Raw genomic sequence first — 26,628 nt, 5'->3', positions numbered from 1 at the left:
ATGACATAAGGACAATTTACGTTTTGTTTGAGCACTCCTGTTAGTGCCAGGACCCTGCAGACTGTAGGTGCCTGCAGGTTATACGGTTTCTGACGGACATAGCTGAAAAAGAATCGCTGTTCATCCTGCGGCCACAGTGTGGTTGGTGATGTTTTTGCATGTCTCTCTCTGTCTCTCTCCCCCCATGTCCCTTCCAGTGGCACGCACTGTCTAGAGAAGAGCAAGCAAAATACTATGAGCTGGCCCGGAAGGAGCGACAGCTTCACATGCAGTTGTACCCCGGCTGGTCTGCACGGGATAACTACGTAGGTGGATCGCTTTTCTCAGAACGGGTCTGTAGACGTGTTGGGTGTCCAGATGGACTAAGGGAGTGCCGACTGCCCGCGTGAGTCAGGCCTCAGAACCGTTCAGCCTGCCCACTGCTGGGACCGTTAGCATCTCGTCCAAGCATCAGACTTGGAGGGCCTCGTCTTGGCCTGCAGAATGGCTCCGGAAACATTCTAGGAGCAGGACAGACTGCTGTTCTAGTGTTCCAGCGCAGGACCCAGGTCAACTTGGGGCTCTCCACACCTTCTTGCCTGTGTCTTTGAAGAGGCAGGGTTCTAGACTGCTTCCAGTGGGGCTTACGTGTGAATCAACAGTGGTGTTCCTACAGGGAAGTGGGTAAGGATGGAGGGAGAGAGTTTAATGCCTCACAGATTTTCCAGCAGAGCCTTCACCTTTAAGAGGAAGAAACAAAACAGTTGCCTTACTCCGTGGCACAGTAGAAGTTGGGAGCCTAGCTTATCCTGAGAGGGGCATGATGGGAATATCCTTGAAAGTGGCCAGTAGTAGTCATCCTTTGGCAGACACCAGAAAGGGTAGGGCAGAGGGCTGTGTCTTGTGTGCTCTGTGTGCTCTGGTCTCTGCCTGCTGCAGGATGTGCCTGGATTCCTGCCCTGGGTTTTAGGAAACACTGTAGGATCGTTGTTTCACTGATTGCTGTGGTTGTGACACTTGTGATTCTCCTCCTGTGAACACTGTCCTCTGAGACCTCTGTTACCTCTCACTGTTCTTCCTTATTTTCCATTTTGCCCATTAGCTTAAGCTCTAGGCTCTCTCTTTCCTCTCTAGATGGATAATTGTCTCTTATTTTGCCTGCTATCTTATTACATAGCGTTTGGTATTACGAAGTGATTTTACCATCTACTTTGGTGGGGGGAGGGTGGAACAAAACTTGTCTAAATGCCAGCCACAGACTTACTGTCCTGTCCTGTTCCTTGCCAGCGTCATGGAGCCATGGGTGATGTTTTCACCGGGTGGTGCTCCCTGACCTAACTCTCCCATGGACAGTGTGTGAGGCGGGGGAGCTCTCTCTGCGTGCGGGTTATTGCTGCTGGCAAACTTACTGTGTACATGGTATTGTGGGCATTCCGAGTTACATCAGACCTATTGACTATCTCAGAACTTTCTGGTCATCAGAATTCACAATGGTCTGCCTTCTGCTTGCTTAGGCTTCCTGTCTCCTATCGTGTACCTTTAAACACGTGCTTGCTCGTCTGCTCTTGGTGGCGTGGATGAAGAAGAAAGGAGAACAGAGACGTTTGGGCTTTGAACTCCCACGTGGTCATCACCGTGCGCTCCCCACCCCTATCTTCCTCCAGGTCCCACCGCACTTAGCTGCCAGCATTAGACTCTATTCTTCCTGGGAGTTGAACCCAGCATTAGTGCTAGTATCTCTCCGTGGCACGGTGGCTCCGCTCAGCGCCCTTGTCACCTACAGGTGGTCATCACAGGGTCTGGACTGCATGGGACCTTTCCATTGGTCCTCAGCATGTGTGCAACAGGGAGGCCTTTCTTCTGGAGTGACAGAGAGCAGGAGAAGGGTGCTGTGCTTCCACAGGCTTGCTGCCGCCCCACCTGACCTTGAGAGGGAGCCACCGGCAGCAGGCCAGCCCTGCAGCTTCTGCTCACACCCCTGCCTCATTGTAGGACAGCGCTCTCCGGTGTCAGGTCAGAAGGTCTTAGAGTTCAGCGCCAGCTTCTACCTGCTACACACCCAGTTCTTTGAGTAATCTAGAATGGTACCATCAAGAAGAACCTAGCTAGCCTGTAGATACTATGTCCCTAGTGGGCATTTTGGGTCATAGTATGGCCTTCCATGTACCGCAGTGCGTGCAGAGTGTGCACTGTACAACTCCGGTGTGTTACGTTGACTGTGAGCTGTGTGCATGGTGCCCCCTGGCGTTGTGCAGGGTAAAATCCCCACAAAGGTACGAGGCCCTTTTTGTGATAGCTTCCAAGGAATGCTGCGATGATTTATTTGGTTAGACGAGGTGTTGTCCTAGGCTTTTTGTGAAGTGCTTTCTAAGTTTTAGAAGATCCGTGAGGCACTTGAAATGACTAGCCCAGTTTCACATTTGGAAGGGGTTTGGTATAGTAGGGGAACTGATAAGCCTCGGAAAGGTCAGGCAGGAGGTCTAGATTTGGAGCTAGCAAGGTTTTCTCTCTCCTTTAAGCGGTACTGTCAGATACCTGTCATGGCGGCGCATTACTCATGGGTGTGAGTGCATGTGCTCCCTGTCCTTTCTTTCTCTCTTCCTCTCTTCTCCCTTCCTGCTTTCCTTCTTCCCCCCCTCCTCCTTCCCCCCTCTCCTCCTTCCCCCCTTCCTCCCCCCCTCCTTCCCCCCTCTCCTCCTTCCCCCCTCTTCTCCCCCCCTCGTCCTCCCCCCCCTCCTTCCCCCCTCTCCTCCTTCCCCCCTCCTCTTCCTTCCCCCTCCTCCTCCCCCCCTCCTCCTTCCCCCCTCCTCCTCCCCCCCTCCTCTTTCCCCCCCTCCTCCTCCCCCCTCCTCCTCCCCCCTCCTCCTTCCCCCCTCTCCTCCTTCCCCCTCTCCTCCTTTCCCCCTCTCCTCCTTCCCCCCTCTTCTCCTCCTTTCCCCCCTCCTTCCCCCCTCTTCTCCTTCCCTCCCTCCTTCCCCCCTCTTCTCCTTCCCCCCTCCTCCTTCCCCTCTCCTCCTTCCCCCCTCTCTTCCTTCCCCCTCTCCTCCTTCCCTCCCTCCTTCCCCCCTCCTCCTTCTCCCTCTCCTCCTTCCCCCCCTCCTTCCCCCCCCTCCTTCTCCCTCTCCTCCTTCCCCCCTCTTCTCCTTCCCTCCCTCCTTCCTTTCCACCTTCCTTTCTTCCTCCCCCTTATTCCTTCCACCCACCCATGTCTCAGTTAACAGTCTTTGGAGCAAGAACCAAGACCTAAGGCTTATAAGTGTACACTTACTAGTATTTTTTTTTCAACTGACTCTTGTAGAAGTTAATATAAATTCCTTTTGTCATTATAAAGTCCAAAAGGTTCTTCTGGAAAGATTTCTGAGTTAACCTTGTGCCTCTTTAATGCTCCTACGTTTCCAGCCATGTGGTGACAGGAGCCTTTCCGTCACCACCTCAGCGAAACAGAGCTGAGTAGGGGTCACGTTCGGCTGGTTGGACTTGGGTGCGTTCTGGAGCACGTGAGGAAACTGTGTGTCCCATCATGACATCGGAACCCAGGCATTGCATTAGAACATGATTTCCTTCCTAGTTCTTCTAGATCAGGTAAAGGAGATGAATCCTAGGCCAGCTGCTCATCTCGAGTAGTTCCTCACCACCACCATATTTTAGGGCTTCTGTTTGTCTTGGTTAAACTTAAATACTGGGGGGTCCGCCTCCCTTGAGACACATCTCGCTCTTCACTAAATTAGTGTTTATCAGGTTTCTTCCTGTCACTTTCTGATGAAAACACAGTCCCTGTTCTTGAGAAACCTTTAGTCTAAATGATCATTTTCTCAGCCAGGAATACCTCCGTTATCTCTCCTAAACTGACCGCTTCCCATGGGGAGTGGAATTTTCAACTGCCTTTTTAGAACGTATTGCAAGAGGTTGGAAATGGGTGAGTGTCGTGTTAAAGGGGACTGAGAGGTTTCGGGGTGTGTGGGTGCAGGCGCTGCGGTGCCTGGCAGCGGTTTTACTCCGGGCTCCTCGATGGGCTGGAACGAGGGCCTCCCACCTGTTCCAGGATGGCCAGGTGGCACTTGGCTCCTTACATGGGAACAGCACATGCTAAAGATGAGGCACTGAACTCCCTTTCTCCCTCCTGAACTGAAGGCCAAGACAAATTCCCAAGTGGTACGGGCTCCAAGAGCTGGGATAAGAGATGGGCTTTCTCTAAAACAGTTGCCCTTCTACCCTTGGGTAAAGCTAAAACTCGGTGGCATTGCCACCCTGAGTCTCCCCTCCCCGGGCCTTATGTATGCTCAAGTTTTCTGCCTGTCATCGTCCTTTCCTCTTCTGGAGTTGATGTCAGCACACTATGAAAACCTTTAGGCGAAGGTTGTGCTTAGATATTCAGACACAAATGGAGATGTGAGAGCATGCCTTTTGTTGGTGACATTCGTAAACACGGGGCAGCTCTCATGGACAAGACTGGCCCTGATGAGGTGAGGGAGAAAGAGCTTCCAATCCGGAATGAGGTGGTCACCTCTACAGCATATCCTCCTGTCCCCACTCCATATCTGCAGCCACGGGCATATGGTCAAGATTTCAAGGAGGACCAGGTTGGAGAATGTGAATGACTCCATGCAGTGTGTCACCTATAATCAATTAAAAACCTCAGAGGGTGAGACGTTAAATATGTAGGCAGTGTAGCTCAGTGGGTACAGGCTGTGGAACCAGGACCACCTGAGTTTCTACCCTGGCCCCACCATCTGCTAACTTTGTGATCTCAGGAAGGTCAGGAGCCTCTCTGTGCCTCTGTTTCTTTATCTGTAGAATTGGAATGGTGATAATATCTGTTATTCAATGTGTGAGGATAAACGAATCAATATGCATGGCACACTTAGAATCACGCTGGCACATAGTATGTGCTCAATAAACAGCTGTTATTACTAGGAGTATCAAAGTCATGATATAAGAGGGGAATGGATTCAAAGTCCTGTCCCCTGTATTATGGGTGTCCACTCAACAGTTTTGAAAGGAGCTCAGATGATTTCTGGCTCTCTTTTGCCTTTTTTTCTTACCCCTTCTGTCTTTTAAAACCAAAGCCCACACTACAGCTTTAAGAAAAGCCCTTACTTAAGCTTTTACTTTTTGATTCAGAATGAGGACCTTTTGGCCTTAATAAGAGATTCAAGTGAGGCAGGGAGGCCTTAGGTCCCCACAGCCATCTCAACATTCACTTGTCCTTTGGCAATGGGCTCTTGGGCCACTTCCAACCCTGCATGTCCACACCTCCGGAATCCTCCTCATCCCTATTATGTAACCAGATGCTCTGGGTCCGGTTCAAGGACGGACATAGTGTGTGGGAAAAAGAGGACTTCTCCTTACCAAACCCCATCAATGCCTTCTCTCCTCCTGCTGGGCAGGTGTCCTTCCAGTCTGAGCACAATACATTGAGGCATTTGGAATAAAGGTGGGGGGGAGGGTTGGAAAACACTCAAGGCCTGTGTGGACGGATAGAGAGAGCAGGGTGCTCCCTTCCTCTGGCCTCCTTTCCAGGTGAGCCCCAATACCCTCCTCCCCATCTGTTTCTAGAAATAATTCCCTGTGTTTTATCTGTTCATCTAGGGGAAGAAGAAGAAGAGGAAAAGGGACAAGCAGCCTGGGGAGACCAATGGTAAGTCGGAATAATGAGGCCGCAGGAAGGAGCGGTACTCTTGAGGACCACTCTTTTATGTTAGGTTTCTGTCGGGGGAGGCAGGAGAAACTCAAGGCTAGGACATTGTGGGGGGAACCCATGTAGCCAGCCTTTTTGTGTATGCATTTTAATTAATTGCTTCATGACTGCCCTTTTAAAGCTAGTAACATTCATTGTTGCATGAAAAGCACATTGTAATTCTAGTGGAATGTGTTTTTAAATAACTGGAGAGCGGTAGGCATGCCTATGCGGGGTTTATACAGTCTGCTTATTCTGTGTCTTGAGCAGCCACAAAGAAAGAAGGGGGCCAGGGGAGTAGGAGGGGTGTGTGTGAGTGTTTGATATTAACTGGGCTGTTCCTGAATGTTCCGATGCATGCCTTTACAGTGGTAAATTGCACCCAACTTAAATTAAGGAGGTTTGTCATTCTCTAGAAGAAATTAGAAATACTGCATAGGCAATCTCAGAGGTCCCCTGGAGAAGGCCAGGCTTTTACAAGCAACAAAAACCATTTTGAAGGCTTTGTATAATTTGTTCTTTTTTTTCAGAACACAGCGAATGTTTCCTAAATCCTTGCCTTTCACTTCCTCCGATTACAGGTGCTAATGTCATTTTGAGTCGTTAAAATAGTTGCTAAACTGTTTTTTAATTTTTCTTGCCATTATAGTTTGATTAACATTTAAACACGTATGACATTTGAACATTTCTTTAAAATGACCATCTATACTCGGTTTTGTATGTTTCGGTAGAATTTTTTTTTCTCTCTCAGTTGCTCTTGTTGTTTTTCTTTTTAATTTAATTTAACTTTTGCTTTGTTTATTTATTTATTTACTTTTCCCATAACAGTTGTTTAAGCAGTGATGACAGTGACTTAGTTGAACTAACTGTGCAAATTGAATATGCAGTATTTCTTTAAAAGAGACTGGTTAAAAAAAAATGGAAGGAATTCAGTAATAAACCTCCTTAATCTAATGGCATTTTTTTTCATTGCTCCCACTAAGTTTTCTCACGCAAGCATGCCTCCGCAGTATGATTATTTTTTTCCTTTGCTTTTTTTTTTGTTTTAGTTTTTTTTCTTCCTTTTGCTTTTCTGCTCATCATTCGTAAGCCCACTAGCACTTTACTGACTGTACCTGCTTAAATGCTGCTATGAGCTCCGAACTAACTCTTTAACAGCTCATTCACACAGCCTGTGTGTACCTTTATCTGTTCCTCTCTTAATATTAATGACGATAGATTAAAGAAAAGAAAAGATGGACATTCCAAAAGCTGCAATATCCCAGTATCACCACCCTTTTCTTTCTTTATTTCTTTCTGTTTGTTTCATTTTGTTCTGATTTTATTTGTAGTATTTTTCTTTTTCAACTGTTATGCTCTGAGAAGAAAAAAGCATGTTACAAACTTAATTCCCTCCTTTGCTTTATTTTCTTCTTTAAGAAAAACAAATTGAGAGCAAAAAGAAAAAGAAAAAAATGGAAAGTAGAACCAAAAGTGGAAAAATATTATTGAAAGCTAGTTTTCCAGTTTCTAACTTCCCTTTATCTGCTCAAACCAAATCGGAGAGACAGTCCTTAATGAAGGGATACTGCAGCTTTATTTGCAACAGCTAATTTCATAAGTTGAATAAGAATGTGACTTTTTTTACCTTTTTTTTTTTTAATTAAAGTTAAAAATCGAAAGTCAATATTTTGTAATTTAGTAACCAGGTCATTGATTTATTCCCTTTTTTATTTTTATTTTTTTCTTATTTGTATCTTTCTCTCCCCCCCTCCCTCTCTCCCTCTCTCCCTCCCTCCCTCTCTCTCTCTCTCTCTCTCTCTCTCTCTCTCTCTCTCTCTCTCTCTCTTTCTCCCTCTCTCCCACGTCCTCCTCCTCCTCCTCTGCTCGCTTCTCTCTTGAACTCATTCAGACCTGAGCGCTCCTAAGAAATGCCGAGCGCGCTTTGGCCTTGATCAACAGAATAACTGGTGCGGCCCTTGCAGGTGTGTATAGATTCCCAGATTCGCTGTGCTGGTTTGCAGCTGGTCTATTCGGTCCTTTCCCCTCTCTGGCCTGTCGCTTTGTAGCTCTGTGTGTGGATCTTAGGAGACACGAGGGCATGGGACACTGCTCTGTGAGGGATGTGCTTGTTCCTCCGCTGCTGCTAGCCAAATGCCACTGTAAAACAGCATCACCTGTACCTCCTCGGGTCAGCGACAGCAAGCCCCAGCACGCCCCTCCCAGGGAATGTTGCCTGCCAACCCCATTCCTCATGACAGCCCAGGATGGGGCTCAGTGACATCCACTGTAATCCTGGCCTAGGTAGAAGCAAACAACGTCACCTTTTCCCTTCCTCTTCTCTCTCTGTTTTTATTTATTTTTTTCTTGTTGTTTTTTATTTTTGTTTTTGTTTTGTTTTGTTTTTGGTTTTTGGTTTCTGGTTGTTTTTCTTTTTCTTTTTCGTGTGTGTGTGTGTGTGTTTTATCGTTTTGTTTTATTTTTTTTTCTTTTAACTCATAGAAGTCCTTTCCTTTTCATGCCCTTGGTGAGGGAAGACAATCACATAGGACCGAGGTGATGTAGAAGACAAGTCAGCTGTAGCTGAGATTTTACCTCCAACTGAGCACGACCCACCATTGTATTGTATTTTTGTGTTTACCTTATGCTAACAGATGCAAATACTCCAAAGAAGTGTCGGGCACTGTTCGGGCTTGACCGACAGACTTTATGGTGCAAACCGTGCAGGTATATGACCACTGCGAGGCTTTTGGGAAAATCAAAGCATTCTCTCTTTCTGGTACCTTAGTGTGTCAATATATTTTGACCCCGTTCCCATCTATTCCCGCACTGGCATCAATGACTAATGATCCTCATTCTTCAAAATTTCCTTGCTAATTTATGCCGTGTCCTCTCCCCCCACTTTCTCTTCTTCTCCTCTTTCCTCCCTCCTCTTACAAACAACATAGCCCTGGTGATAGGGTCTAGACCACAGCCCTTTTGCTTTAAAAGTCGGCATCCTGGAACCAGCCAGGCCCTATGAATACTTCCGTGGCCAGTATGCTGCGCATAGAATGAGCTCAAATTGGCAGCGATAGCATTCCCGTGCACTCGGATTCAAGACAATTGGAGAAGTGCTCTGGGGCAGGCTTTTTTTTTTGGCTTTTATTTTGTTGTTTTGTTTTATGTTAAAAAAAACAAACAAACACATCACTGTGTAGAGGAGCTTGGTAGCTGACATTGTTTTACAGTGCTGAACGGAAGCGTGGCATTGACTGGCATGCACCAGCCAGAAGGACTGCGGAAGTGAGTCCTGCAGTCCCAGGATGCAGTGCTGTGAGCCTGCAGGATGAGAAGTACATACATCTCTGTTTAGAGAGAGAGAGTGAGAGCGAGCGAGCATTGATTCCAGAGTGAATCAGAAGCATCCAAATTAAACACCTGGGTTTCCACCTGCAGGCTTCCGTCCAACCTGTAATTTCAGGGAAGGTGTAGGTCCTTCCTTCTTGGTGGAGGGTTACCAACTAGTTCCTGTCTCATTACCTTTCCTTTAATGACCACGTTGGTTAAATTTGTTGTTTCTTTGTTCTGATACAAGCAGTCTTTGAATTTGGAATATTATGATGGTAGGTATCTCAACACCCAAACACGCTTCTCTGTTTGTAGTGCCTCCCCTGTCACGTGTCCCTCGCCTCCATGCCTTTGCCATGTGTTCCGTGTTTAGACGTTAGATCAGATGTCCATCCCATCACTGCATGCCCACGACTCTTCCTTGTCTCCTCTCCCCCCCCCCCATGCCTTACGAGAGATTGGCGAAGTGCCTGGCGTGAACCACACCTCTAGAGGAGAGAGGGCCTGAGAGTCTTGTTTGAGGGACAGGGAACTCCCCAGGCGACCGAGTGAGGATGGGGGCGGGGCTCAGGTGAACACCCAGCAGAAGAGGGATTCTCAGTCATTCTACAAAACGACAGAGGTGACAGATGTTCTTTCCACAGTCCCTGGGCCTTCTGTGTGCAACTGAAAAGGGTTTCCTGCTGGAGGGGACCAGAGATGCTGGGTACTCAGTTGGGGCTAGCCAGGAGGACAGGCACCTTACTTGCCCTGTCTGTGCAGGCAGTGAATTTGCCTCAGGACTATATGTGCCCAGTAGGAAGGTAGCTAGCGGGGGAGTGTGTCCTGAGACGCCCTGCTGAGGCCAAGGGTCCACTCGCAGAGGGCCTCTCACAGTCTGTGGAAACGTGTGGCCGACACCATGAGTGTGCCTCCTGGCTGGCCGTCTGGCTTGTGTATTTTATTTGTGGGAGGTCAGTGGTGGTTTGGACTCACTTTTTTTGTTTTTTTTGGAAGCAGTTACTGCGAGTTAGACTTGGCTCTTTTTTTTTGGTAGTGGTGAGCGGGGGCAGGGGGAGTTGAAAGTTACCATTACTAACACGGACTGGACGGACAGGACAGTCTCTTCTCAGACACAGCCCACACCCTGCCTGAAGCCGTGGGACCTTCCTCAGAGACTAGGGTTTTCATGACATTTTTACCCAAAACAAAAACAGCTGAAAACCCCGTAGCTGCTGCGTAAACCCGGTTGCCTCGAGCGCAGCGCGGAGGGGCCGGCCGTGGGAGTGCCACACTGCGCAGGTGCCGACCTCCTCGTTCCCGGAGCCCTAACTCCCGGCACCGTCAGAACCGTCCTGGGGCCATTTTCCTCCTGTTGGGGGTGTTTTTCACACTCCAAAAGGTGTTAGCCGGGACACTGCTGCTCTTTTAGGGGCGTCACTCCAAAACAGGATCAGGAAGAACCCTTTTTCCTTTCCCCAAAAACCCCGTTAGAAGCTAAAGATGGATTTTGAAGAGGCTGCCCCTTGGTTTAGAGATGGAAGTGTAGGTGGGGGAGGGTCAAGATTATGGGTTTTTCTTCAGCTCTTCCTCTTTGCCAGGATCTGGCTTGATGCTAACTCAATAGGACAAAAATGTGTCTTTAAACAAGAAAAGTTACAGAACGAGGTGTTTTCCGGCCCGTCAGAAATGTGTGTGTGTTCCGACTGCCTTTTGCTCAGCCAGCTATAAGGAGCATCGCTGTCATTCATAGTCCCCACATCCCATGCTCAGAAAGCCCCCACTCATCCCCACGACACACACACAGAAACTTCCGTGTCACGGGGGGAGGGGGAGGGGGGAGAGGAGCATTGGGCAGGCTCCTAGCCAATCAGGGCTCCGTGCTCGGGCACAGGGTTTCTAATTTTATTTGACATTTGAGGACATTTTTAACAAGATTCTGTTTTGAGCCCACCAAGTTGCTTTTCCCATCTTTTCACTCTGCCCTAATATAGCATGGAATGCTGCTTGCTGTCATTCCTTGTTTTCTGTTTTTCCCCCTTTTCTCTCTCCCTCTCTTTTCTCTCCCATTTCTCCCTGTTGTTTTCTCCCTGTTGCCTATGCGCCCCCACCCTTTCCCATCCCCCACATTTAACATGCATGGACATCTTAGTTTTTTGAGCATGTTTTGATCTGCAGGCTCAGGTGGTTTAAAACTCTTGAGAGGCTTATTATTATTTGTCTTGGGCTTCTGGGATGGGAGCAGAGCCCACAGTCTATTTCCATCTATCCCAGAGGAGAAAAAGGAACCATGTCCATTGGAAGGTGGGGGGTGGGCTACCCTAATTCCCCTAGAGTTCCTTCCCACCCAGAGAGGGGATAGATAGATCCCGAGACCACCTGCCCATGGACCTCAGCCTCTGGGAGTCAGGGGAGACCCAGCATGTCCCTCCTATTCTTCTCCTTCCCCTCTCCCTGCCATCTTGCTGAGTCCACGCACCCCAGGCACTCAAGGGCATAATCGGACAACTTTGGGGCACAGACCCAAGTAGGAACTCATTACACCCCCTGGCCCTCACTGGCCAGTGACGACTGACAGTGGTTGCCTTCCACCGGGCAGCATCTCACTTCCTTTCTAGCGATGGAAAGCCGGCCGGCGCTCACACACTTGTTTTCAGATGGGGTGCTATCCGCCACGATTCTGACTATGTTCTCCTTAGGTCAGCACATTCCCTGAATCTGCATTATTTTTATAGCGTGAACGGGGTTGACCCCAGGATCACTGTTCCTACCAAATATTATCCCATCGGACGGGGATTAAGAGGAAGAGAAGCTCTGAGGTCACACGCTCCGTTTCTTGAATTGATTTCCCCAACCTTTGATGATAAGCAAGAGAGGCTGTGAAATTCTCATTCCGATTTCTTATATAAACAGGACACAGAAAGGGGAGATTTCTGGTTTTGGTACAGGGCAAAAACAAACAACAATAACAACAGCAAAAAAAAAACCAGTCTCGGTGGTATAAACACTGACCAGGATAACCCAGACCCAGGAAGGTCCCTGCTGCACCCCGTGGTACTTCTTCTGTGTCATCGCTTCCTTGTGGCATGCTGTGCCCTCCAGCTGCTGGCCTCGGCGCCCCTCCATGCCATCCTCACCATCTCTCCTTTCCAGCCTTCTCACTCTGGGGTGGGGGAGGGGAAGACCCCAAATCTTTAAACCAAAAAAACAAAAACAAATCAAGTCTGAATCATAATTTAATCCACAACCTGCAGGCCATACAACCAGTTATTCTTGTTCCTTTGGATCATTTTCTGTTTTTCTTCTTCTTCCCCCTCCTCCACCTTTGTTTATCCTCTTCTACCTGTTTTTTGGTGGTTTTCGTTTTTTTTTTCTTTGTTTTTGTTTTGTTTTTTTAGTTGATTTTGTTTTATTTTTGTTTTCCCCTTCCTCTTGCCTGATTCTGACCTCTCTTGATTTGGTGTGGTTCTTAACAGACAAGCCCGACAGCTCTCTGGGCGCCAGCAGCCTGGCGGTGCTGGTGGAGGTGGCGGTGGCGGCGGTGGTGGTGGTGGTGGTGATGGTGGTGATGGCGATGGTGGTGGGGGGGTGAAAACTTGAAGCCTCTTGCTAGCACTGCCTTCAGCTCTGTGGGCTCCATAGTCAGCATGTTGAGTTTCATATTCATACGAGGTGCCTGGGAAGGAGCTCTGTCTTTCTCTTCACGCACATGCACGCGCATGCGCGCGCGTACACACACACACACACACACACACACACACACACACACACACACACACACACACACACACACACACACACCATTGGGGGTGGAGGTGGGTGGGTGGGAATGGGGGTGGGCATGATGAGTAGATGAGGGAATGTGGAAGCCTGAGGAGAAATGACAAGTTTTCCAGTTCAGCTCACTTTCTGACAAATCGATGCCACCTCCTATTGGGGGCATCCGTTAGTCTGCTCACTTATATTTGGGCAGGGGTGGGGTCAGGGGAAGCAGGTAGGTAGGGAATTCTAGGCGGTGAACCATTCCGGTCGCCAGAGCAGACTTAGGTGCGGGCCACAGTGAGCACGGCGCCCCGTGTAACTGTTAACAGCGCTCTGGCCGCTGGGTGCGCCGTCTCCGTGGGGCCTCCCGTCAGGTGACTTCAGCTTGACTCTGAGTGTTAGGTAACTCTCCCTTGGCACCTTTGCCCTTTATTCACAGAAACTCTCTCCCCTGTTTCTAGGAGAAAAAAAAAGTGCGTTCGCTACATACAAGGTGAAGGCAGCTGCCTCAGTCCACCCTCTTCAGATGGAAGCTTACTAGACTCGCCTCCTCCCTCCCCCAACCTGCTAGGCTCCCCTCCCCAGGACACCAAGTCACAGACTGAGCAGACCCAGCCTCTCTCGCTGTCCATGAAGCCCGACCCCCTGGCCCACCTGTCCATGATGCCTCCACCGCCCGCCCTCCTGCTTGCTGAGGCCGCCCACGGCAAGGCCCCTGCCCTCTGCCCCAACGGGGCCTTGGACCTGCCTCCCGCCGCGCTGCAACCGCCCGTCCTGCCCTCCTCGTCTCTTGCACAGCCGTCGACATCTTCCTTACATTCCCACAGCTCTCTGGCCGGGACCCAACCCCAGCCTCTCTCCCTGGTAACCAAGTCTTTAGAATAGCTTTAGCTTCGTTAGCCCCGGTTGTTTTGTGTAGTGTTTCATTTTGCTTTTCTTTTATTTCTCCCCCCTTTTGGAAAGGTTTCGTTTTGTACTCTTTAATTTCGTGCCACGTGGCTCTACATTAGTTAATGTTTATCGAGTTCATTGGTCAATATTTGACCCATTCTTATTTCAATTTCTCCTTTTAAATATGTAGATGAGAGAAGAACCTCATGATTCTACCAAAATTTTTATCAACAGCTGTTTAAAGTCTTTGTAGCGTTTAAAAAATATATATATATACATAACTGTTATGTAGTTCGGATAGCTTAGTTTTAAAAGACTGATTAAAAAACAAAAAGGAAAAAAAAAATGAAGCAATTTTGAAGCAGCCCTCCCGAAGGAGTTGGTTCTGTATTATTTGTATTAAATACGAGCTTGCGAACCAATCATTTTACTACATCTGGTTTTTAAACCGTAAGGGCACACGAAGAATGCAGTGCCGCTACCTTTTGGGTTTTTTGTTGTTTTTTTTTTTCTTCTGTGTGAAACAACTTTTATTGTGATGTTACTTGTTATTGTTTAAATGTACAGAAACAAAGGGTTAAAATGTGTTAATATACCTTGTTCCATGGTGTTGTTCTTTTTGGGGGGAGGGATGCTACTCCACAATGAATGGAATCACGACGCTGTTGGACCAGTAGTATTTATTGCTTTAGAGATTGCTCGTCGAAGCCGTACGTCGTCCCTTTTAAAATGTGTTTTCCTTTTTCTTGAAACTGTATAAAGTTTCCCCCTCCCCCTTAGCATCAGCATCTTATATATAACAACTCATTTGTACAAGGTTTTTAAGTTTATATATAAAATGTGTATATATTTTTTTGTTTCCCTTTTTTGACCCTTTTTGTGTGTGTGTGCGCGTGTGCGTGTGTGTGTGTGTGTGCGTGTGTGTGCGCGCTGTATGAAACCCAGACGCCGCCAAATGGACATGAATAGTTGCATTAAAGGATCAGTAGCATTAACCCAAGTTGCTTTAAAAGCCATTATGTGAAACAAGACTTGAAAATTAGCGAGGGAATTTTAGCGACGCCGTGTGAGCAGCGGTGGGAACCATCCCGTGTCCCCCTTTGAACTCACAGTCGAGTGCCCCACCCCCGAGGACGTGGGCCGACTGTGCAAAACTTTATGTGCCAAAATTCTCAGTGACTTCAACTTTCTCCCTCTTTTTGATGCTGTAATTTTTGTTCATCATGTTTTGCTGTGATGTTACATAGGTAGATTTGTATGTAGTTTTAATGTCACCTATAACAAAAGATGTGTTTGGTAGCAGATTGTCCAGAAAAGCATTTTAAATGAAGAGGTATAAACCCTTAAGGGCCAAAATTCTGTATATTAGATTACTCTTAAAGGAAAAACCGGCTGCCGCTTTTATGTTACGCGGACGACATACAAGGAGGTAGCAAACTTTAAAAATAAAAAAATAAAAAAATAAACCTAGGCATGTTGATGTTGCAAAATGCTGTATAAAGCCGAAACCTGTTCATTCAGTGCCATTGTAGTTGACATGAAGCGATTGTAAAACTGTCTCCGATTTTTCTCTGGTTTATTAAAATGCTAACTATAACATTTTTTTTTTTTTTTTTTTGTGAATACCTTTGAATGTTTCCTAACAGTTGTGATGTTACTGTTCCGTTTTATGCTCTTATTCCAATTTCATTTTTAATGGTTTGGAAGCCATTTTTGTAATGAATAAATGTTCATGCTGTACAGTATCTGTAGCATGCCGTGCTGGATTAATAAAAGCAACTTAGTGTGTGCAGAGAAAGGCTGGTCACTCGCTTCTGTGGTTTGCAGTTTATCTCGGGGTGGGGGGACCATATCAGCGTTCACCACGGGACACGGGTTCCGCAGGCTGGAACTGGAGATCACGTGGCTGGCGTGGGGCGGGGGTGATGGAGATACCGAAGGGTGGTATTGAGGGGTTGAGTCTCTCACTTTTTTGAAATCCCTGTTTGGCATATTTTGTGTCTTTTAAGCCCCATTTCTGAAAGCCAAGCACATGTCACTCTTCTGGCTATGAAACAGCCGCTCTGATAGAGCCTCGTGGTCCCTCTCACAGTACTGAGCCCCCCGGGATTGAATTCCGGTTGATGAGACAGTTCGTCAGGAGCGGATATGAAACTGAGGACCATCGATGTGAATGTGTCTTAAGTTCCTTCTGAGAGGCGCAGGCTGGCTGAACGGACAGGGCGTCAACTGGAAACCCATTCTCTGTCGGAGCAGCTGTTGAGCAAAAAACTGTTTAGAAATTGAATCGAGGTGATTTACCTAGAGGTTTGTTTGGAGAAGTCTGTGGGACCCAAGTTTCTTTGGCTTTGGCCTGGCCAGGGTGCACGGTCATTACCATCACCAATCGAGGGGCCACGATGAAGACCTTTCTAAGGTTTCTGTGGCGTTCATTTCTCAGACCGACTAGGACAAGTGGGTGGGTCTGGTGTTCACTAATCCATGACAATCAAACTTCCAAAGGACGTGATCTCAGTGGGTGTGGAAGCTGTTCGTGTCGCTGCCGTTGTTCCTTAAGGTTACATAGTGTTGTCATCCGGACCGTCAAGTTCATCCAAAGCTCTGCTTCGTGCTTGCTAGTTCTTGTTAAACAATCTCGGCGTTTTGTGTTTGCTTTTGCTCGTCATTCCATTGTCAGGGAGGAGTGATTCTGGTTGTCCTTCCCCGTTTTATGTTGCGCACTGGCCCCCAGTGGAGTTTGAAAACACGCGAGAGCAGTGTCCATTTGCGGTGTGTGCGGTGTGCCCAGCGGCTTCTGCGTGTTCGGGCAGCTCATCCCGACACGCCCCCTGCGGTGGACGCTCTTCTGCCCCCCCCCCCCCCCGCCCTCTGCTTCGTGTTCTGAAACCCGGTTCAGAGACTGAGGGTTTGTGTCACGTAGCGTGCAGGGTGGCAGAGCGGGGACTTAAGTCCTATCTGATTCCAAATCTGTGCTCTGGACCCGATGCTGTGCCTCCTTGCGCAGTGAAGGGCGTCCTTCCCCGACTGTAACCGCAGTGGCGCCTCCTTGGCCCCACACGCTGGCTTCTCCGAAAGCCAGACTGGAAGAGTGCTGTGCCTGCAGCACTTCTCCCTCGGCCTGGAAGGTTCTCTGCTCTGCTCCTGCAGCCCCGCTCCCATTCCCTAGCCGAATACACCCATCATCCTCGGGTCTCGGTGCCCGTGTCAGGGTAGACGAGGGAGGTGAGGGTCACGTCCCTGCAGTGTGGTCTGACAGCTTCCCGCTTTCCCCCCCTTTAACGCCTTCACCCCTGGCCCTGTCATGGATGTGGCACCACTCAATGCTGATGACGCTTTGGGCCGGGTATTTATTGTGGAGGGGGCCTGTCCTATGTGTTGTAGGATGTTAGCATCCTTGGCCTCTCCCCACTAGCTGCCAGTACCCCCACTTCCTCCCCAACCCCCTACCAGCCACGACAACCAGAAATGTCTCTCTAGACATTGCCAAATGTTGCCTGGGGGGACAAAAGCACTCGAGGTTGAAACCGTTGCTCTAGAGAACTCTCCAGGAGGACCAGACTGTGTCTTTTGTGTCCACTGCCACCTACTAGGGTCCTGGTTCAGTGCCTAGTGCCTAAGGGTTTGCTCCACACAGATTTGTTGAAGGAAGGAATGAACCAAGTTGGCTAACTCAACACCTGGATTACGGGAAGCAGGGGAATGGAAATGTTCCATAATGCTTCCAAACTCTCTGTTCTCAGAAGGTCCGAGGAAGGCATCAGTTACTGCCGCCATCCTTTCAGCGTGCTGGAATGTAGTTCATCCCTTGTTACAAAGGCAAAAAATAAAATCCAGGTGGGAGTAGAGTCAGTGCCTTGGTCATCATCCGGCCCGAGTGCAGACCTCAAAAATGCACAATATAGATCAGCTAGCTACATGCTTCCTGCCCTCCCTCCAACTTTAGGGACCTTCTTTAAACCCTAATATGGAATTTGACACCCCCTTCCTGAAGCTTGTCTCATTCTCGACAGTCTAGGTTCCAGTCTCCCAAATGGCAGCCCAAGACCTCGCCCTTCAGTGCTCCTGTGCCCACCAGTGTGGTTTCTAAAGCCTCAAGAGTCTAAACGGAGCCTCTTCCAGTTGGAACCATGAAAAATGGATCTGAGGGGTGTGCGTTGGTATGGAGAGACCCTGAGACAACATCTAGGAGCCCGTCACTCTCAGTCTCTGAGCCCCATGTCATGCCTGCCTGGTGGGGCCTGGCCAGGTCAGTCTGCATTTTAGGAGAGTGTATTCGTTTGCTGTGACAGCTGTAACAAGTTAACACAGACTTGGTGGCTTCCGTCAACAGCTGTCCCAGCTCTGGGGACCGGAAGTTTGCTCTCCTTATTTCTCTTTGGGATTCTGTGAGTCCTGCACTTCAAACCCAGGTTAGAGAATCACAGAGGTCTAGACACATCCTCATTGTCAAGGGACCATGGCCCAGGATTCTTGTGACTCACCTGCAGTGATTCCTCTTACCTGATATTTCATGGCCCTATGAAAATTTCTTCCACTGTTTGGGGATCTACAGCTCTGGCTGGGGTGCGTTTTGTGGCACAGAAATGTGTTTTTAATTAAACCTCTTTAGAAAGAAACTAAGGAATAGCCTAACATTCTTGAGAACTGTGCCTCGAGGCAAGTGCCGGAACCCAGCGCTGGGAAGCTAGGAAGCAGGGTCTTGGATTCAGTTTTCTAAAGAGTCCCGTTGGGTGTCGCCGGCCCCTTTGTCTCCCTTTTACAGATCAGTCCAGCATCCCCGGAACGTGGCTACAGCAGACCCTGCAGGAACCCTGGTGCAGCCCCGAGGGTCAGCATGGGAGAACTCCGATCTGGAGCATGCGGTTTTGGGGGTACATTAGATGGGAGCCGTGAGTAGGCACATTGATAATTGATTGATTGATTCATTCATTCATTCAACAAGTATTTTCTTGTACACCTGTTTGTACGAGGTGCTGCGCTAGGCACTGGCACGGAGGTCTGGGGCAAGTCAGCTTGGTCGCTGTTTTTCCCGCTGAGCTCAGTCCCTCACCATCCTTGAAGGAAACGGGCCACCCACATTCCTGAGGCCTGGACAGGGGCTCACCTGGGACATGATGTCCTATAAGGATAATGATGGGAGAGGTGCTAAAAACTCTACCTGACGCGCCGTGAGAAAGAAGGAAATCTTACCTTTTGCAACAACATGGATGGACCTGGAAACTATTATGTTAAGTGAAATAAGCCAGGCAGAGAAAGAAAAATATCATAGGACCTCACTCATTTGAGGAATTCAATGGACAATGTGAACTGAGGAATGGAATAGAGGCAGAGGCAGGATCAAAGGGACCAGAGGGAAAGTGGACAGAGGGAAAGGGGAGGAGAGGATGGGATCAGAGAAGGGAAAGAGATTAGTGAAATTATATATACGTAACAGTGTTATAGAGAGCAGAAAAGCAAATCCTGGAGGGAAGGGCGGAGGGCGTGGGGGGGGGCAAGAGGGATGTTGAGGGGAACACGGGGGTGGGGGGATGTATTCGGTGGGACACTGGAATCTATGTAAACACAATAAATTAAAGTCAATTTAAAAAAAACACACAAAAACTCTACCTGAGCTTAGCTTCTCATTTAATCCACGTGGGGATAGAAAGCTCTCTTATGTTCATTTTACAAACGTAGACCGTGATACATAGGGCGATTAAGGGGTTTTCTCAAAGGCACATGTGTGGGAAGCATTGAGCCTGGGATCTGAAGCCAGGCGGCCCGCCCCAGGAGCCTGCATAGCTACCACCATGCACTACGGCTCCTTGGGAAGACAGGCCGTCTGAGGAGCTGGAGAGAGGCAGCGGGTGGAGGTGGTTGGATTCGCGGCCTGGGCTGTGAGAGAGCTCCAGGCGTCTCTCTCCCTGTCGGTGCAGCAAGAAGTTTCTTCTCGTTCTGGTCTCTGTGCCATATTGCCTGAAAAGACCACTAATCATTACACGGCTTGAGCTGTTTTGGACTAAGCGGTAGAGGTTGTAGAACCCTAGAATTAGAAGAAAATTAGAAATAATATGTATTCTAATATCATATATACATATTACCTAGGTTCCTCAGATTGACAGGCAGGAAACCAATGCAGCGGATCAAGGCCGGCATTTTAAAAACATAAAATGGAATGAAATAAAATCTATTGCTTTGCCCCTCCTCAGAGCTCAGCTTCAGTGAGGTCTCCTATATTAGTCGGAGTAGGCTAGGCCAGTGCTTTTCAACCTTTTTTATCTCATGGCACACATTAACTAATTACTCAAATTCTGCAGCACACCAAAAAATATATTTTTTTGCCGGTCTGACAAAAAAAAAAAAAAGGGTATGATTTTGATTCATTTTCACCAATGGCTATTGTTGTGTTGGTTGTTGTCATTTCTTTTTAATTTGATGCTCTAGGGCAGTGGTCCCCAACCTTTTTGGGCCATGGACAGGCTTAACATCAGAAAATATTTTCACGGACCGGCCTTTAGGGTGGGATGGATAAATGTATCACGTGACCTAGACAAGCATCAAGAGTGAGTCTTAGATGGATGTAACAGAGGGAATCTGGTCATTTTAAAAAATAAAACATTGTTCAGACTTAAATATAAGTAAAACAGAAATAATGTAAGTTATTTATTCTTTCTCTGCAGACTGGTACCAAATGGCCCACAGACTGGTATCGGTTCCTCGGCCTGGGGTTTGAGGACCACTGCTCTAAGGGAAAAGTCAGGTGTAGCATGTTTTAAAAATTCTTATGGCACACTGGCTAGAAATTGCTGGGCTAGATTATGCTGCTGTTAACAAACAGACCCTAAAATACCAATAGTTTAATGAAGGTTACATCTTAGCCGTCTCAGAGACATCTCCCAGCCCCATGGGCGAGGGAGAGAGTAGAAGACCACCAGGACATTTTTTTTTTTTGTATTTTTCTGAAGCTGGAAACGGGGAGACAGTCAGACAGACTCCCGCATGCGCCCAACCGGATCCACCTGGCACGCCCACCAGGGGGTGATGCTCTGCCCATCCAGGGCGTCGCTCTGTCACGACCAGAGCCACTCTAGCGCCTGGGGCAGAGGCCAAGGAGCCATCCCCAGTGCCATCCCCAGTGCCCGGGACATCTTTGCTCCAATGGAGCCTCGGCTGCAGGAGGGGAAGAGAGAGACAGAGAGGAAGGGGAGGGGGAAGTGTGGAGAAGCAGATGGGTGCTTCTCCTGTGTGCCCTGGCCGGAAATCGAACCCGGGACTTCCGCATGCCAGGCCAACGCTCTACCACTGAGCCAACTGGCCAGGGCCCACCAGGATGGCCAGGGCCCACCAGGACATTTTAGACATGGGAGTGACGGATGTCGCGGCTGCCCATATCCATCGAGTAGAACTCAGCCATGAGGCCCCCTAAGGGCACTCAGGTGTGGATGAGCACCGATCACCTAACCCACCACTTCCTCGCTGGTCCTAGTCTTCTTCATTTTTCTGAAGCTGGAAACAGGGAGAGACAGTCAGACAGACTCCCGCATGCGCCCGACCGGGATCCACCCGGCACGCCCACAATGGGGCAACGCTCTGCCCACCAGGGGGCGATGCTCTGCCCATCCTGGGCGTCGCCATGGCTGCGGGAGGGAAGAGAGAGACAGAGAGGAAAGCGCGGCGGAGGGGTGGAGAAGTAAATGGGCGCTTCTCCTGTGTGCCCTGGCCGGGAATCGAACCCGGGTCCTCCGCACGCTAGGCCGATGCTCTACCGCTGAGCCAACCGGCCAGGGCCGGTCCTAGTCTTCTTTATCACCCCTTTATCACGTGCATATCGCCGCTTGTGTCTATCGCACACAGATGGGAAGTTATGTGCTCATCTATTTGTCGGTTTGCTGCCAATCTTCCCTTCGCTCTAGACCAGGGCTTGTCAAACCATAGCCTGCAGGCCAAACCGGGCTGTTTTTGTAGGGATGTGAGTTAGGAACAACTCCACGTTTTTAAAGAATTGCAAAAGAAGAAGAAGAAAAAGAATTATTTTCAACGGAGACCGTGTGTGGCCTAAAATATTTACTCTCTGGCTTTTTACAGAAAAAGACTGCCAACCCCCGCGCTGCTGGAAGGGAAGCTTCTAGAGTGAGCAGAGGGGGCGTCTCCTTGCCTGCCACTCTACCCACAGAACTAAGAACAGAGTCTGACACCTGCAGGTGCTCAACAGATACTGTTAATGAATGAAACTTATTTTTAAAGGGTGTCTTTTGAGGAGCAAAAGATTTTTAATTTAATCAAGTCTGAATTATCAATCTTTTATGGTTAATGCATTTAAATCCCACGTAAATATTTTATCACTCCAAATTTATGAACATATTCTCCTTTTGAAATTTTTTTTTAAATTTGTTGAATTTAGAGGTGGAAAAGACACACAGAGAGAGAAACATTGATGTGTTGTTCCCTTATTTATGCATTTGTTGGTTGATTCTTGTATGTGCCCTGTATGGGATCAAACCTGCAACCTTTGGCGTATCGGGGCAATGCTCTAACCAACTGAGCTACCTGACCAAGGCCACATTCTTCCTTTCTTCTAGAAGCTTTATTGTTCTAGATTTCATATTTAGGTCTATGGTCCGCCTGGACTTCATTTGGGTGTATGCTATTGCTACCGGCATTGGGGTTTGGGGTTCCCCAAGATAAAAATCAAGAGGAAACCCCAGAGAAAATTTCAGACAGATTTTATTAAGCTTATGCTTGAGCACAAGGGAGGCAGCACAGAGGAAAGGAAAGCTCTGAGCTGGCTCGGGACCAGTCCTGCTTGACTGTTTTTATAAGCTGGGGATGGAGTGGGCTTGCATGAAAAGACAGGCTTTTTGAAAATGGCAGGTTTGTGGAATTTTATCTGTCGGTAGAAAAGGCAAGCAGTTAGAAGGGAGATAATATTCTCTCCTTTTTTTTTTTTTTTTTTTTTTTTGAACAGAGAGTGGAGGGGTGGTGACCTTCTTGTGGTCAACTTATCTTTCTGGCCACCTGGTCTTCATGTGACTTCTTGGCCACCTGGTATTCTTCCATTCCTGGACACAAGTCCCTATACTGTCTCACCATGAGGCAGGGGTCAAAGTTCATTTTTTTCCTCTGTGAATATTTGACCTAGCATAATTCCAATGACAATACGTTTATGTATCTGTTTCTTGATGCTCTATTCCATTGATCTTTTTCTACCTTGATGTGAATACCACCTGTTTTAATTACTCTATCTTTGTAATAAGCTTTACTGTCCGGCATGTAAGTCCTTCAGTTTTGTTCCCCATCAAGATTATCATGGGGAACATTCTTGGCCCTTTGCATCTCAATATAAACATTAGAATTAGCTTGTCAATTTCCATACACAAACACACAACCTGTTGGACTTGTTATTATGATTGTTATGAATCTGTCGTACATTTGGGGAGAATTGACATCTTAACAACATTGAGTCTTCTAATCCGTGAACACAGTTGAACTCTCCGTTTATCTAAGTATGCCTGATTTCCTTCAACAGTGTTAGATTAGTTTGGTGGGGTCGCTGTAACAAAATTCCACAGATGGGATGGCTTCAACAACAGAAATTTATTATCTCACAGTTCTGGAGACTAAAAGTCTAAGTTCAAGATGTTGGCAGTTTGGGTTTCTCCTGAGACTCCTCTCCTCGGCTTGCAGATGGCCACCTTCTTGCTGTGTCTGCACATGGTTTTCCCTCTGTGGGTGTCTGTATCCAAATCTCCTTTTTTTCTTTTTTCTTTTGTTGTTGTTGCTGCAAAAAGCTTTAGTGTTTTCATTTGGTCTAATGCATGAAAGAGAGCTCCAGAATATTTAAAAGGCTACCTGATGGTTTCTGGCAGAGGCTCAGGCAAAAGCCAGACACCAGGGGATGCAGAGGGGGCCCTCAAAGGTCTCTGGGCTCCGAAGGCTCCTAGTCATGCCCAAGGGTAAGCCTCTGGAAGAGACCCTCGCCCAGCCCAGCCTGGGGGCCGGCCAGCCTGTGGAGGTGGGCCAGGTGTGGCCCATCTTCTCGAGGAGTTTCACCTGCTCTTCCAGGACGTGGTCCTCCAGGAAGTCAGAGAAATGAGGGTCTGTGTGGGGAGAACCGAGGCATGCAGGCGCACAAGGGCCTGGTTCAGGCTCTTCTCCACGGTGTGGCAGCTTCCATGGCATTCTTAGTTTCACCCCACTCCTCTGGGGAAGGCTGCAGCTCGTCCTGGAAGTGGACGTGGCCACCGCACTGGTTTTGCCTCTTCAAGAGACGCGGGGTGCTGTCATGCTCCTCCTCGCCAGCTCACGGGAGAAGTGGGCCACTCCCTCCGGAGCCACATCGTCGCGGTGGATCTAGAAGCCCAGAGAGAGGCAAGTGCGGGAGGGCTGCAGGTGCAGGTTGATCGGGCGGTTGATGGCAGCTTCCATCACGGTGGAATAATTTTGGAGAATTTGGGAGCTCTTGGTTGTTCAGTGTAAGGAGTTAAAGTAAAAAACCGGCGTTGGCTGGTCTCGGAGGCTGAGGATGGCTGAGCTGGTTTCCGAAGGCGGTGGCTGGAAAAGAGGGTGGAGAGGGGTTGGAGGCTGGAAGAAGGGGCGTCCCTGGGTCTGTTCCGCCCAAACACTGTTGAAGAAAGAGACAGATCGGGGGGACATGGAGGGCACTGCCTGCAAATCTCTTTTTCTGATAAGGACACCAGGCTTGTAGGATTTGCCTCTTTAAAGGCCGTCTCTCCATATTCAGTCCGTTCTGAGCAACAGTGAGTGAGAACTTCAACCTATGAATGGGGGGGGGGGGGGTTGGGGGGTTGGCAGGTATGCAACTCAGCTCATAACAAATGTCTTATGGTTTTGTGTATAGAGCTTTTGCTCATCTTTCATTAAATTTATTCCTAGATATTTGATGTTTTTTGAAATTACCGTCAGTGGTATTTAAAATCTTTTATGTTCTAATCAGTTGTTGTTAGTACGTACTATTCGACTTGATTATTGTATATTGACCTTTTACAATCAATGGGTACTTCTCCCCCAGTGCACTCAAGGTTCCCCTGGGTTTTTCTCAGGGTTGATATGTGCTCCATTCCACTGAAATGCTGATGGTGACACTGGATGGGCGAGGGGGGACCACAGGCCTCTCGGTTGTGTGTATTGCATGGAGCGGGTAATAGAAGAATGTGGCTATGATTACAGTATGGTGTATAGTGCAGGGTCCCAGGAGCAAGTTACCACAGGTAAAAATCATGAAACAAGTCTTAAAAAAACAAACAAAACTTTTAATGCCCTCTCACCTGACTTATGGAATTATGAAGAAATCAGATTAAGCAATGCTCACTTCCTCTGAATTCTAAAGGTAGTGATGGTTGCTACTTAAAACAGGCTATGCAGGGCCTACCCCCTCACCCACATCCCTGTTTGCCTTGTGACAGCGAGTGTAGAAGGAAATTCACAATGAAAAATACGGATGGAGTAGGGCTTCTGGGATAATAATAAAACAGACTAACTTTCTATGAATACTTTTTTCAGGTAATACCCTGCTAGAAACCATTCTAGGGTCGATATTTGCTTTTCAGGATACAAGGGTTGAAGGGGAGGGTGGAATTGGGAAACCGTGGGCATATTAGTGGGATGAGAAACTACCCTTGGTGTCAGGGTGTGGAGGGGGCTCCTTGTGTAGCCCCCGGCCCCTCCTGGGGCATCAGAGTTCCCAAGAGGGACGTGTGGTGACATATAGGCTCTATCCTTCTGGGTAGGAATTGCAGGAGGGCTTTGTAGACAAGAGTGGCTGCTGTGAATGAGATCAGACTGTCTTGTCTCTAAGAGCTGGAAAGAAGGACCAGGGGAAACGGAAGCCCCGAGAAGGGCCCCCCAAAGTGTCTTGCCTGAAGCCACACAGCTGGGTGCTGGCAGGGTCTAGGCTAAATGCCATGATTCTCTGCTATCTAGACGAGGGATCTTTCCAGTAACCACCAGCTTGCCTCGAATTCTCTCCTAGTTGGCTTTGATGTGGGGAATTTTCATTCCACTGCCAGCTCTGAGACTTGTTCCCAATCTCGGGTTGGTGTCCAGATTTATGGACTCCAATGTGATGAAGGACCGGCGTGTGGAGTTCCCAGAAATACAGCAGCCACCTGTTAGCGGGCACCTCCGACGTGCCGGGAGCCACACGAGGCGCCTGGGCATCTGGCACCGCATGCGTCATTTTATTTGTTCTTCACCCAAATACCACGATGGAAGTCTTCCTATTTCCATTGTCATGGGAAGGGGCTAAGGAACAAGTTCAGCATCAGCTGAAACGTGGCCGAGCTGGGGTTAAAATTAAGCGAATGACTGGAGAGCCAATTCCCTTCAAATACCGAGTGAATAAGAATCTTAAGGAGAAACGGAGTCCTGACGTTTCCCTGAGGCCTGGGGAAAGCTGTGGGGACTAAGCTGGACTGGGACATCTGTCCCCTTTGAGAAACGGGGCGGCCCCGTCGGGAACCGTATGTCCTGTGGCTGCGGTACCCTCGGGTTAGGGTGCTGTGTTGCAGGTGGCTACTGAGTGGTCCCCATGCCAGGGCTGAGAGGGCCTGGGCGCCTCTCTTCCTCTTGTACCAGCAGCTGTGCTGAGCCTTGGGGCGAGATCACAGCCTGATCCAGCCCCGAGTGCAACCCCTGCTGGTGATCCCAGAGGTCAGGCGGATGCCGATTGCGGACCCTGCTTGCGGCTCCCCCGGTGATGCTGGCCAGCCTCTCGGTGCCTCCGGGCTATGGGGCATCTGAGGAGGAGAGGCTGCGTAGGGAGCAGACGGCCTGGCCTCTGCAGATGGCCTCCGTTCTCCCGGGGACGGGGACGGGGACGGGCCACTGCATCCTCTCGCCCCGCGGCCCCCTCCACCCCCACCCCACCTTATATAATGGCACATTATACAACATCGCAAAGCAGGTGGTATTTTTAAAGACAGCAAGTGAGCTTTTTTTTTTTTTTTTTTTTGGCCTAAATTTGGGAATGAAACAGATGGATTTTTAAGACTCTGGGCTTTTCCTATGAATAGTAACCGTTGTTCTCCACTTTT

General features: G+C 48.5%; 1 protein-coding gene and 1 pseudogene across 31 annotated transcripts in view; one reads left to right on the top strand and one right to left on the bottom strand.

Annotated features, from left to right (window-relative positions):
* The window catches only part of TCF7L2 (transcription factor 7 like 2), a 200,515-nt gene extending 185,129 nt beyond the window's left edge, over positions 1-15,386 (top strand). For 11 of the 31 annotated variants that reach the window (XM_066355854.1, XM_066355853.1, XM_066355852.1 and 8 more), the window contains 5 exons: positions 198-305; positions 5,569-5,617; positions 6,187-6,237; positions 7,548-7,620; positions 13,168-15,386. In XM_066355854.1, coding sequence (XP_066211951.1) covers positions 198-305; positions 5,569-5,617; positions 6,187-6,237; positions 7,548-7,620; positions 13,168-13,591 — 705 coding nt within the window. In that variant the 3' untranslated portion in view covers positions 13,592-15,386. Of the gene's footprint in view, positions 1-197; positions 306-5,568; positions 5,622-6,186; positions 6,238-7,547; positions 7,625-8,289; positions 8,364-13,167 lie in introns of those variants that run through there. The other 20 variants (XM_066355856.1, XM_066355855.1, XM_066355851.1 and 17 more) reach the window with 8 other exon arrangements.
* An 8,060-nt stretch (positions 15,387-23,446) lies between these two features.
* The window catches only part of LOC136384424 (uncharacterized), a 146,516-nt pseudogene continuing 143,334 nt past the window's right edge, over positions 23,447-26,628 (bottom strand).

This window comes from Saccopteryx leptura, chromosome 13 (genome assembly GCF_036850995.1).
Source record: "Saccopteryx leptura isolate mSacLep1 chromosome 13, mSacLep1_pri_phased_curated, whole genome shotgun sequence".
In the NCBI taxonomy this organism is placed as follows: Eukaryota; Metazoa; Chordata; class Mammalia; order Chiroptera; family Emballonuridae; genus Saccopteryx; species Saccopteryx leptura.
This window is presented reverse-complemented; position numbering and strand designations above follow the sequence as displayed.